We start from the raw sequence: 13,525 nt of genomic DNA on the forward strand, positions 1-13,525 counted from the left end.
TAGTCTTGTGTATACCTTTAAACCGGTAATCACCATTTCCATATATTCATGAGTCAGAACCTTCCATTAATGGAAGGTGCCAAAAACATATACTTATGACACTGGTAGGTCCAGTGGTAGCAGGTTCAGATGATACCCTGAAACAAGTGCTCGTTTGTACCCCAGGCAGCACCGTTATCACCGGGTTCATAACTCAACTGTTGCAAGTGGAAGGCTGTGGTGGACAATTTTTCTTTCGTCAACGATGGCTAAATGTATCTGCCTGCGCCTGAGTAAACTGTGAGTACTTTTCCTGTTCCTGTTCTATTTTGGTAAAGCAAGTCTGCATTTAATGTGTTTAATTAGCAGTCGTCTTGCATAAAAATCCGAAAAAACCCAAGCAATAAAAAGAAAAGCAGAAGTGGGGGTCGTTCCGCTGATACAGTCAACCCAAACTCTTTGAAAATGTGATGAAGCAAAGATCGAAAAAGGAAAACTCTGCTCACGGTGCCTATCTGCACGGGAGATTTGCATTTCCAGTATTCTTACAAGGCCGGTCTACTTGTTCTCGCCTGTGTGTTCTACAAATGAACATGACAAGCTGAACTCAGTGGTGTGAAGGAAAGAACTGCTGCATCCTCCTTTCCTCCTGCCAGCCTGGTAACTGCCTCTCTCATTCCCTCACGCCATGGTGTCACCAATTAGCCAGGGTCCAGGTTTCATTACAGTACCGAGTCTACCGCCTGCTATCTTTTGTCACGTCCTAATAATAAGCCTGTGATGGTTTGCTACCTGACACACACACACACACGCACGCACACACGGTGAGATGTGTGCCGAGACACACATATAATTGCACACTTGTTGAGAGTAGCCACTGTTGGATAAGCGCACTGAACATGGCCTGTGTGGGTACCCGAACAAACGCCCACGCAGACTCGGTTGGACTCGGTCGATCTGTCAAAGCTTGAGCATCCTTTGTTCGGATAATTATAGATATGAACGCTAAGTCATGACAGCACAATCTTGTACACACAAAAAAATGCAAAAAAAATAGTTACCTGACGGAAAAGAAAACATTTTAAGTTATCGTTAAAGTCCAACTCATTATGTTCCAGTCGGCAAAGGTTTGCTCTTGACCTCCTTTTCAGTGGTAAAATTCTCAAGGTGCGTTCACAGCACTGAGTCTTTCTTTTTTTATTTGTCCAGTGAAATATGAACATCAGAGCTTGGAAATGTGATTAGCCCTATTTTTGACCGTGTGGAAAAGAACTGACAGCATGCTGAGAATATTTTTTTCACTCCTGCAGCGAAATGCTAATTTAAAATCATGGTTCAGTGCTATGAACATTTCTGTCAGATTTGATACCCTGTCCTAATTATGTTCCCAATAATTCCGGGTCCAGTCCAACAGAGGTAGCGTACACTAAACTTGGCTTCCGCGGGAGCTATCTGTCATTCCTGCCGGGGGTAGTGGTATTCTGACAATTTGGAGAAAGCACAGTCGAGGTGATGCTGGGCTGAGGTTCTCCCACGGGAAAAGAACCTTTTTTTTTCCTCCAGGCACACAGGTGCTGCTGAATATTAGTCTCACAGCATAAAGTCTGGCCACATGGGAGTGAATTATTCATCCTCTGAACCCAGCCTGTGTGCCTTTGCCTCGCCAGGGCTACTGCTACCCTGATCTGCAATGTTTGATGCTTCCAATCTTTGATGCTGCAGCTTCCCAACAACTTAGGCAGAGCTCGTGTGTCTGACGAAGACATGGCTGGGTTTTTGGGTTTTTTTGGATGCTAGGGTTAAAGGACAAGATTTAAAATGTCCAGGCTAATTTGTGCCTCAACAAATGGCAGAACCATTCCCTGCATAGAGATGTAAGCCACATTGTCCCTACTGACACACATTCCTACTTATTAAACTCCAAAAACGGACCCGTTCTATGGCGCTAGTGGTATTTGAACCATTGAAAAGGACACTAATTCTATGTTTCTCCAACATGCAGTTGAACCTCCACATCAAGCTCCCTATTATTTACACCTTCATCACCTACATCCTCAATTTCTTTCTGCCAGAGCAGAATGCACCTGATTATGCTACTATTGGTCACACTCGGGCGTCTGTGCGGAGGATGTTATCTGTTTGTGGTGGTGGATACTCCTCTGGGAAGCATGAAGCCGATAAGAGACTGTTGTACTGTAAACAGTCGGCTGACCTCCGCAGGCTAAGCTTTTCTCCTTTTCAAACTGGTCTCTTTTGTATTGGCCTGAAGCTAAGACCTCTGCGTTACCGATCCCCTGGGGGACGGTTTAATAGCATTACTGTATGCTGCACGCTCCGCTGGGTGGTCACCCTGAATGTGTTGTCAGTTGAAAAGGGACCGTGACGATTCCTTCCAATTAAGGTGAGAGAAAGTAGGTGTCTCGCTGAGCAGTTTTGAAGTGCGTTGCCCGGGATGTATATTGGCTGCGATTATTTGATTCCAATTTAAAATAAAGGTGTTGAGGCGGTGATTACGAGTGACATTTTATTCACCTGCTTGTTTGTCTTTTCTGAGCCGGTTGCAGAAATCCTTCAGATCCAAACAAGATCTTCTTCGAGGTAACACAACCACAAAAACGGGGTTTTGAAACACTAAAACGCTCTCAGTGTTAAACCCCCACTTCCCTGATGCAGCTACGGAGCGCCACAGCTGCAGGACCGGAGGTTAAAGATGGCAAACGCAAAACAATAACGGGAAAGATGATGCTTGTCTCGAAGCTCCACTCCCACCCTGTAATCAGAGTTTGCCGCCCTAAAGAAATTACAGGGCACAGGAGTCATTAAGAGTGTGGGTGTAGCGGAGCAGCGCTAACGGAAACCAAGGCGAAAACAGGTGGTTTTAGAATAATGCACATCTGAATAAACAAAACCGATAAAAATCTGACAGGTTGATGGTAATGATAAGCTGCTGGAAGGCCAGAATGGAGTCAGCTAAATGGGAAGCATTTGTATCGCTGCAAGGAGTAATTAATGTGGAAATCATCTGGCGTGATTCGGTTTAGCAGCCTTATCTGGTGCTGCGTCTAAGCTTGACGTATAATGATTAACGGCATTAACGTGTTTGTTGTAATACAGCAAAACAATCCGCTATAAATTTTACATTGATGCAATTGCCTTTCGAGATTTTATAGCTCTGCGAATTCTAGATAAACTCTGGGTAACGTGACCACCAGATGCTTTTCCACCACTACGCTGTGCACAGATCTCGCTCCCCTGTCCTAGCAAGTCTTGGAGCAAGTCCCAAGGCTCATTGTGGATTTCCCTGTGGCCATCCCCGCACCTCTAAATGGGACATTTTCATAATAGGATCCCGGTTGAAGGTAGGCTATTGAGACATTTAAGAAAAGGACATGAAAAAGTCACAATGAAACAACATTTTTACTTTTTTCAAATGCAGTAAACTGCACATAAATATATCGATGTCCTCTTTCGCATCACGGGGGAAGAAATTGTGTAAAACATTAGGTACAGCGTAACACGTGCGATCCTAACAGACCTGTATTTAGCTTTGTCATGGCGATGTTAACTCTGCTACAAATTTAATTTGTCATTCATTTCTTCAAAGCATGCATTTAATGAATAGTTTACTATATAAATGGAAATTAGACATCGGCATGGCCCAGTATACATCCTGTCAATATTCATTTCACCGGAGAAAATTACGTTCCTGTATTGTTGTTGTAATAGGTGCGCACCATGCAGCGAGCACAGCAGGGGGCGCATGACTGTTAGCACAGCAAACCTTGTTAGGTCCAGATGATGCTTCTGGTTTGGACAGTGTGACCCATTTGTTTGCGATTAGTTCAAAAAACAAAGAAACTGGTCATATAGCTACTTATGAAGCTGTTTCAGCTACACGGCAGGTGGAATATGTCGTGTATTTCGTAAAGGGTGCCCAAAGCGTGTTTTCTGACTAGCGTGTTTTCTCCACTTCTCCCGTTTGTATCTAAATTCGAATTTGAAACTGAAAAAATGTGAAAGAAATATAACTTTTAATGGTAAATATTGCCACTCCTCCCACAATAAAATGATCCTTTTAGGTCGGTGAATTCACGACCTACTAACTATTATTACACAGGACAATGGAAGCTAAATCCCTCCTCTGGGATCACTTCATTATTGAACAGTTACGTAGTCAATATAGGTGCAGTCCAGGCAGCTTTTAGCACAAGGGCACGCAGGCAGTGTAAAAGCCAATGCAAATAACTGGTGCTCAAACGAGGCCTAATGCATTAATGACTGCATGATGTGCGCTAATGTGGCAGCAACAGATTCAGACTGACAGTAATGGAGAATTTCGCCCCTGGTTATATTAATAAGGCCTGAATTCAGAGGAGGAGGAGGGGATAGAGGGATGTACACCTGCCTGCCGCCTTAGCCTTGACAGAAGCTTAATAAATAACAGGAGACAAGGTGAAAAGCACCCCCCACCCTCCCCCCATCCCTGATGGCAGTTGTATTGGGAGCATCAGGTCTGTGTTCAGATGGCTCTTTGGTATGAAAATAGGGTCTCTTTAAGGGGAATGCGTCCCAGGATGGGGGGACGATTCACGAAGCAGCAGAAGAAACTTTGCAACCTTGTCGGTGACATGGCGCCAAAAGAGGGGGCAAGTTTATGTGACAGACTTGAAATTAATATCTCAGACTTGACATTCAGGCTCACCCTGACCGATATTAAAATGTGGATTGGTGTCAGCAGATAGACTCGCTCCTGTGTTAACAGGAAATGGGATATTTTTAGACACTGGCGCGGTAAAATAGTGATGCCAATTTTTCAATGCCACTTTAAGTAGTTGAACATTAAGTATAGCCTGATAAAATGGCAGAGAATGCGAGATAGAATTCTCAGAATCCAAGCAGAACACTTTGGAGCCAAGTTTTCCTCATTTGGAGAGGAACATCTGGACCCTTGATTTAGTGTTTGAGCAGCGCTCTGCTCTGGTTTGTGTTGGCAAAATGTGGGACAACTTTGGAGACACTTTGAGATTTGGCTAAAAATACATTAGCTGTTGGCACACGCATGCTGACGATGAAGACGTGTCCATACTGGTGATTTACCTGTATCATTCTCTTTGATTGAAAAAGGGATTGTATGAATAGTTGTTATCCTTGAGAAAGTTGTTTTCAATTTAAATCCTGATGAATGACTGAGCCCAAATCCAGCCTAACAAGCAGCCATGACACCTAAAAACCAGCTGAAGCCCAGAAAGGTCCTGATTTAACAGCTCCTTCACTCCCCTCCTCCTTCTTGTCACCATTAATAACAATTGAGAGCCTTGGAGCATTAATTAGGGAAATTTCCTCCATGCCCGGACTCCCCGAGCCACCTACGATGAATGCAGACATCTGTAAACACGATCCAGTTCAGAGTCAGAGGGTGTTTTTCTGCAACGGGGTTGAAGAGAAGAGCCGGTGATGAGATATCAGAGAAGCGCGAGCATGCCTGAGACACGCAAACACTCCCCTCTGCTGTCTCTCACTCTCTCTTCATTAGGCAGCCCCTGTGCTGGCCTGTGTACGATTCATTAGCTTTTATCCTCTTCATTTGAAGAAGGAGCTGTGTGTAATTAGAGCGGCTCTGTTTGTCCAGCATCCTTCACACAGACACATTTCAAGCCCAATTATCATTCCGCCGCAGAGCTGGAGTCTAGCGCAGCCGCGTCAGTCGCCGGGAGGATGACATATTACTGACTCTCGGGAATGTAAATAAAAAAACCTGTTTGCCAATCAGCAGATAATGACGGAAGGTGGAGTGGCGCTCCGGGGAGTTGAACGCCGTCTTAATTTCACTTGCTTTTCCTTTGTACAGTAGAGTTGGGGAGCTGGGTGTTTCTGGTTTGGCTCTGCGGTTACTGAAAGTAACTTGACGAAAAAGTCAACGGCTTTTAAAGGTGACGGCCCCGCGCGAGTGTTTGCTCTCAAGTTTGACGTTGGGAATCGGGATTTTTGAGACGAGCGTTGACTTCCGAGTGATATTGCTGCCAATAGCCCAACTCTGTATGCCACCTTAGGTTCAGAGATTCGCTAATATGCTTGCTTTTCTGCTAAGCTAAGTTCTGCTAAGCTAAGTTACAACGCACAAGCTTGGTCATTTCACTGGTCACATGACTGATGATGACAGTTAATGTCTGGGGACTCTAGTGAACAAGCGGCTCCATTTACTTTAAAACTGCTACCAAGTATGTTGTTATCGATACAGGAATGTACGAGCTCCTTGGAGGACATTTCGCAAAATGTTTGCTCAAAGGCCACGTCCGACTGACAGCTAATGGGCCGCCGGGGTTACACTACAGGGGCCGAGGGATGAAGTAAACAGAATCGCGCTGGAGCCACGAATCACAGGCGGAGCTGGTTGTTGGAGTTCTTAAAGTTCAAAATCTACATGGGGGTGCGAGCAGGAGCTGATGCACTCCCTGTTTATAGCGCAGCAGCTAATTAGCCGCGACACAGGAAAGACTGACCCAGACTGCTCGACAGCTTGTTCCAACCAGCTGGGTGCAGGACAACATGTTTGTAAGTTAAATAAAGAAGGGCGGCTAATGCCCTTATCGATCATGCCTCCCCTGCTGTTGCTGCGTGGCTCGCCACGACCGCTCGCTTATCGATACAACTACCTTAAACCTGGCTGTGAAGACGTCCTACAGAGGCTATTTGGTAGCTGGAAGGTGGTATAAAAGATAACAAGGTGGCAAACTATACTGTGGCTTCTGGTTGAACTCCATATCACTGCGTCTTACTCAAGCGAGGATGCATTATGAGCTGTTTATCTGGCAAACGCCAAAACAGCTCAACGCCAGAGCCCAACAGCACAAAAAACAAACAGATTTGTCACTGAGAAACAGACTGAATCAGCTTCTAACACTTCCATTAGCCAGTTGATTCAATCGGTTCAGTGATGAAGGCAGCAAATATGAGTGGAACTGTATCCTCGATTTGATGCAGAAAGATACTTTAGGTACAATCAAGACCAATTAGTGACGGGAAAGATTAAGTACCACAAAATTTATCCGACTCTGCGTTCATTACGTGTGATCAAATCTACTTCCGACTCCAGGAATTTCATCGCTCTTCCATTTGGTGCCTGTGCTGCTTCTCCTGCCTCCCGTTCACCTTCCCTCCTGATTTTCTGCGCTAGTCATGTTTCCTTGAGTTGTTTCCTTCATTTTGTCCCGACGTCTCCCCCCAGCCTGAGGTAGCAGCGGCAGCAACACCTCATTTACTTATTTCCTACATCTCCAAAAAAGCCTTGTGGCGACTTCCAGGGAACAGATGCGGACTTTTTCCCACGAAACAGAGGAAAACAATGCATCACGCTGTGCACCCTTTGAATGTTACCCTCTTATACGAAGTGAAATTAGGTATAACGCTGTTGTTTTGTTGTGTTTTCACTGTTTTAATGAAATGTCATCGCTCAGCTTAGAAACTGTGTCGCCTTTCAATTAATGAAAAGGGTTAATTGCAAACCAGCAGTGTTGGATGAGGCCATCTGATGAGCTATTTCAGCTCATTTTCCACTGCGGCTGCATATATTTATAAGCGAGCATGCTATTTCCAAGTCCTTAAAGTTTTGCTGTTTTAAACCGACACGTCTACCAGCTGAGATCAGACTTGAAGCAGACGCGCTGACAAACTCGGCGGACCCTTTTGTCAGGAGTCATGTGTGCCCGTGCTGTTTGAAGAGCTCGAGTAAAGCCGCTTCAGTCTTTCCGCCACCTTCATTATCATCATAATATAAATGTCTGAGAAAGAAAAAACCCCGGAAGAATGCAGACTCCTCACTTTCCGCTTTGTACTATCATCAATCACCATGGAGCATTTTTTCCCCCTTCAACATTAGTTGAAGGCATCAAAAAAAAAAAAGAGCACAGGCATGCATATTTAATTTCATTCTCCACTGGCTCACACAAAAGGAACTGCCAAAAGGACACCTTCAGAAAAGTCTCTATTAAATCTAAGTCGATAGAAAGGGGGGGGGGGGCATTTCATGAGTGATTCTAAATTATTGCCGGACTTAAAAGGAAGTGCTGTTTATCTTTGCAAAGCAGCCAATGTGTTGTTTTACTCTTTAGTCACAGCTGGGAGGGAGCGGGAACGGTCAACCGGGACGCCATCAGCAGCCGTCGCTCCGCAATGACAAACCGCGGAGCCCAGCGCGGGCGTGATCCTCCACGCACGCGGCCCGCAGCCGCCAGAAAACCAGACACGTTTTAAGGCTGCTGGGAAAGATGTGAAGGTAAAAAAGAAAAAAAAAACAGAACAGAAGAACCAAAAATGCGCAGCCTCCTGGAGTTTAATATGCTCGGTCAAAGGACAGAGCGGGAGATCAAAGCGCCGGTCTTTGAGAAACAAAGACGGCCCTGATAATGTGGATAAACACACTTGCAGTGGCTGCTCACAATAGGTGGTGGCAGTGGGGAGGGGAGGGGGGGGGGTGTATTCTCCCAGAATCCGGAGCATCCAGTGGGCATTGTGAGCGCACGCAACAACAGAGCGGTTTCCAATATCACGTCCCTGAGAGTTGATTTCGAGTTGAGTAAACAAGTTTACAAAGACATAAAATCGATCGTGTTCTTTTTTCCTTCCTTTTTTTTCCTCCATGAAAAGGGTTCAAAGAGGCTACGTCGCGTTCAGGAACGGACCGTTGGGTACCTTAGTGATGTATTTGTCACATCCTCCCCATAATCAAGCCTTTCATATTCATATTCAGCCTCTTTTCCATCCATGTGCAGCTGTCACCTCAGGCCAGAGAGAGGAGCACATATCCCCATTGATTCTTTCCTGGTTTACATATTTACACACACGATCTCCTGCAATTAGGAGCACATTTATCGACGGGCTCTGCACTGCTGGGAAGCCTATGGTGCAGCCCACTTCGATAAATCTGAGGCTGCCAGTGGGAAAGGACCGATGAACCTCAAAGAGAGGACCGAGCAGAAGCAGTTCAGAGCTTCAGACTACCACAATGCTCGATCACTTAAATTCACCACCTCCGTCTGTCTGAAAATCTTCACAAAGCAGTTGTCTGGATTCAAAAATAATTGTGGTGTGAGCCCAGACAGTAGAGGCGTGGATTTAAACAAAAAAGACTTGGGGAATGTAGTTTAACAAGAGTTTGGACCAGTATGATATTGCCAGTTTCCCAAAGTGCATCTGAAGCCTGCTCCTACATGAGACAGCGTGAACCATGCTGCCCCCTACAGGCCAAGCGGGGAACGGCGCCAGCTCTTTGTTGAATCCCACAGGAGCAACTGCTGAAACTCAGACTCCAGGAAGGATGTGGAACACACTGTCAGGCACAAACTCGGTCGAATTCCTTATTTTTAGGAGGCTCTACAAATGCAGCTGTAATTCTATCATCAGTATGGATCACCCTCAGAATGGCCACGTATTGATTGGCATGAATATTAGCTAAAGCATCCCTTTCTCCCCCTCCACATAGATAATTCCATTGGGGAGATAGCAGAAATGACCTCTTTAATGGCTAAATTACACTCTGAATGTTAAATCCCCTCGGGCTGTCTACGTCCATTAGGTTCGAGTCTCCACTGTTATTTCAGCAAGTCACATAACACGCTGGCTGAACTTTTGCCTCTTTGCAACGCTTTGAATTGCGAGTCTGTTTCCACATCTGTCAGACGGCAAAACAACAAATGCGATGCCAAAGGGGGAAAATGACAGGGCGACAAGACTTTTCAGAGGCGATCGGTGATGTGCAATTTGAAGCGGAGGCAGCGCGCAGCCAAAGGAAACGCCGAGAGTTCGGTCCATTTTTCTTTCATTTCAAAGAAGCAGGTGTGCGCGTAGATGGATTAGATTGTAGTACTTTCATGTCAAAAGGTATGACTGTGTTAATAATGGGGTTGGATTGAGAATAACGCGCGTCAGTTGATTTATTTTTGCAGTTAAGATGTCTGGGTTCAAAAGAATCATCCGAAAATGGCAACGGCGCGTTAAACTTCTGAGACTAATTGACAGCACTGTTTTTTTTTTTAATGACAACAGTTCTTTTTGGCTTAAGAGTGTGTGCCAATCCCTTGAGGTTAATCACATTAGACAGCAACTTGTCAGTTAAAGTTAGACGTCAACATTGAACCGCTTCAACTTATGGCCGCGTGAAAGCGCGAGCGGTGACCGCGGCGACGCACCTGCGGCAGGCACGCGGAGAGAGCGACGCGCCGCTCACGGAAACTGCGACATAGGTAAACCTGAAGCTTCAAAAGCACACTCGCTTCACCTTTACCTTGAATTAGACCGGACAAAACGAGGGTCAAACTGTGCTAAAGTGCCGCCGCGGCCCGCCGCCGCCGTTCGGTCCAAACACCCTCTGCCCCCCCCCCAGCTTACCTTTAAAAACTTCCCCTCGGGCGGACAACAGCAGGGTTATAGCAGCAAACAGGCAATTGATAACTTTATCCATGTCGACAGCGCCGTCGTGCCGTTAACCCCCCCAGCCGCGGGGTTAACTCTTCTCTTGAATGTTTTTTTTTTCTTAAATTCTTCCTTAACTTTTAGGAGTGTTACATCTAAAAGTGCCTGCGTCCTGTCCGTCTTCCCGCTGCTTGCTGTCGGACTGTGAGAGGAGGCTGGCGCGGCTGCCGCTTGCCGGTTGCTCCACACTTGGAGGAGGAACGTGTGAGTGAGTCCTGATTCCTGAATTACGCGTGGATCGAGGGACCCGACGCTTGCGTGCGCGCTGTCTGCCCAGCAGGGGGCGTGTGTGTCAGCCCCGGCTGCCTCCCGGTCCCGAGTCGCCCTTTTGTTTATTATGTGGACAATATTTCTTAAATAGAGACAGGAAGTAAAACGGGACCACCCGTTTTATACTGAAGCCTTTTTTGGTCATCCGAATCGCACAAGGGTAAAAATTGTAAACTGAGCAACCAAAATTGAAAATGTCAGGATTGTTATTGTGAAGAACTGAGCCTTCAAAATAGAGATAATTAGGGTCTGGGTGCTGACAAAGTCCACCAGACTCTATTATTATTATTATTATTGTATTTTTTCCTTCAATTTCCCCGAGGGAACCTCCCAAGAGATTAATATTCTAATCATTTTTCTAATGCTATTAGAATCTCCTAGACTTTTCATGTTAAAAAACTCAGAAATGAGTCAAAAAGAGAATTTTCACAGAGAAATTGCTGAAATTTTATTTAGCTAAGAACAAAAATAACCTTCACATGGGTAATCTACAAAAAAAGTATGTGCCTCATACCATCAAATCAACAGGAAGTCAGCCTGTTTTGTTTTGACAGATCAATTTTGGGGCCATTTCCACGCTTGGTTTCATTTCCACAACTCCCCTAAGCTATAACATTTGCTCGTGCTGTTTTCAAGTAGCTGCAAAGGTGCGGCCATGGTGGCGTCTTAAAGTACCAAGGAAAACAATGAATGGCCCAAATCACTTTGAGCTGCCCTCATTACCACACACTTTATCGTAACAGCCTGAAATTGTCCATCTGTGACGAGGATGCAGCAACATATTAATATTCCGCTCACAGTGCCCCCTGGCGGTAACAGGAAATCACCACTTCTCACTCTGATCCAGCCTAATTATGGATGGATGGATGGATGGATGGATGGATGGATGGATGGATGGATGGATGGATGGATGTCAAAGGTGATCCTATAATTATATCATAATGATCTAAGTAATATCACATTGTCATAGAAACTAGTTTTTAGTTCCACGATAACTTATCAGGTAAGATGTCCACAGAAGAATCTCCCATCAGCCCGTGATAAAACATTTCTTTTATCACTGGTCACCACCAAAGAGTTAATTTCTCCCAGAATCCGCCCCATGCTGGGAGGTGATTTTATTCATCACAACAGTAAATAAGCTATATAAGCCATTTTCATGCTCAGCTTGACACCTTAATTTATTAACTTTACGTAATATTTCATTAAAATCTTTGCCAGATGGGTTCTTAAACAGAGTTCACCTTGTGTTTGTCCTTTCTGATCAAATTCATGCATTGATCCTATTATGGGGAAGCCCAGGCTGACATTCAAAAGGACATCATCAGTTGGTCTGATGATGCATCCTGCATTTAGTTTTTCTTTGATAAATCAATAGTGATGGCATACTTTTATAAACCACTGCAAAATTACTCTTCCCTGCTACCACACACACACACACACGCACACACACACACACACACACGCACACACACACACAAACGTACAAGCTGTATTGTCATATTCAAACAGCTGCATTGTGAATCGGGAAGCGACTGATTCCAAAGTCAACCAATGACATCCCCTTATTGTCTTTGCATGCATAAACACATATGGTGAGTTTTACTTGTAGCAGCAGTTTTCACTGCTAATTAAAATGCTGCCAGATTGACGGGGGCCTGCGCAACGTCTGAAAATGACCTCCTGTTGTCAAGGATATGTGGCCCTGCTCTTGGGTTTTGGAACGACAGTAGAGGCGTTCAGTGGAGACACACGTCACTGTGGTGTGTATTGTCCCGGCTGTGGCACGAATGTGGCCAGGAATGCGTGAATACAAGTGTGAGTGGAGCGACGCGCGTAAACCCCAGACAGGAAGGTCTGTGTGTGTGTGTGTGTGTGTGTGTGTGTGTGTGTGTGTGTGTGGTATCGGCTGTTCTCCACCATTACAGTTGTTAACAACAACAAAAACAGTGGGAAAAGGTCAAAAGTTTTTTTGTGTAAAAGTTAAAAAAACAGCTGATGTTAGAAGGAATTTTCCGTCCTTCCTTTGATTGCACAAACGATTATTGATTTTTAGTTACACAATAAGTGTTACACAAACACATCAAATTGGGCGACAGTCTTTGGGATTATTATTATTATTCATTGTTCTGCCCGGAGCCTCTCGCGAACATTCTTTCATGGTGTTCTCAGTAAGAAGCTGTGATTTCACACCAACTGAGAGTAAGTGGCTCTTATATTGATGCCAGGCAGGCACCAAAAGATTCCATATTTAGGCCTCAGACATTCTTGGACTTCTGTGGCGGACTGAACAACAAGCCCAGCTGCATGAATGAGATATTGACGTTCCAGCGTGGAGAGCAGGCGCCAGTGTGAGAGCGCTCTATAGAGCACGCCTCTCCATCTTCACCTTTCCCTGTTGATCAGGCAAACACACGGATGCCGAGATGAAACCCCCTTTGCAATGATTGTCTTTAAGTGCTGGTATAACGCCGCTTGTCAATAAATGTCAATGGCCCACGTCGTGCGAGGAGTCCCAGGTTGATGGAATAGATGACAGCCCTCCAGACGAGGATTCGGGCTATTATGCCTCCTCGTGCGGTAGCCTGACAACTCTGATCTTGTCATTTAATTCCGTTGTGATTATCTCCTGCCTTGGCTGTCAAAAAAGGCTCGATACGGGATTGATTAGCCCTCCTTTATTGTCGGAAGTTGCTCTGTCTGCTAACTGGTGCCTAAGCTTTGGCTTACGAATGCAAAACACTTCAGAGTTAAGAGTCTGTGTTCACTCAGTTGCTCTCGCTCACACGGTGTCTCATTAGAGAGCTGT

At 45.2% G+C, this 13,525-nt stretch overlaps 1 protein-coding gene across 9 annotated transcripts in view; it reads right to left on the reverse strand.

The window, feature by feature from the left end:
• The window catches only part of LOC101064138 (protein tyrosine phosphatase receptor type M), a 117,514-nt gene extending 106,840 nt beyond the window's left edge, over window positions 1-10,674 (reverse strand). For all 9 annotated transcript variants that reach the window (XM_029831375.1, XM_029831376.1, XM_029831374.1 and 6 more), the window contains exon 1: window positions 10,363-10,674. In XM_029831375.1, coding sequence (XP_029687235.1) covers window positions 10,363-10,435 — 73 coding nt within the window. In that variant the 5' untranslated portion in view covers window positions 10,436-10,674. The remainder of the gene's footprint in view (window positions 1-10,362) is intronic.
• Window positions 10,675-13,525: the final 2,851 nt, after the last annotated feature.

This window comes from Takifugu rubripes, chromosome 22 (assembly GCF_901000725.2).
Source record: "Takifugu rubripes chromosome 22, fTakRub1.2, whole genome shotgun sequence".
NCBI lineage: Eukaryota > Metazoa > Chordata > Actinopteri > Tetraodontiformes > Tetraodontidae > Takifugu > Takifugu rubripes.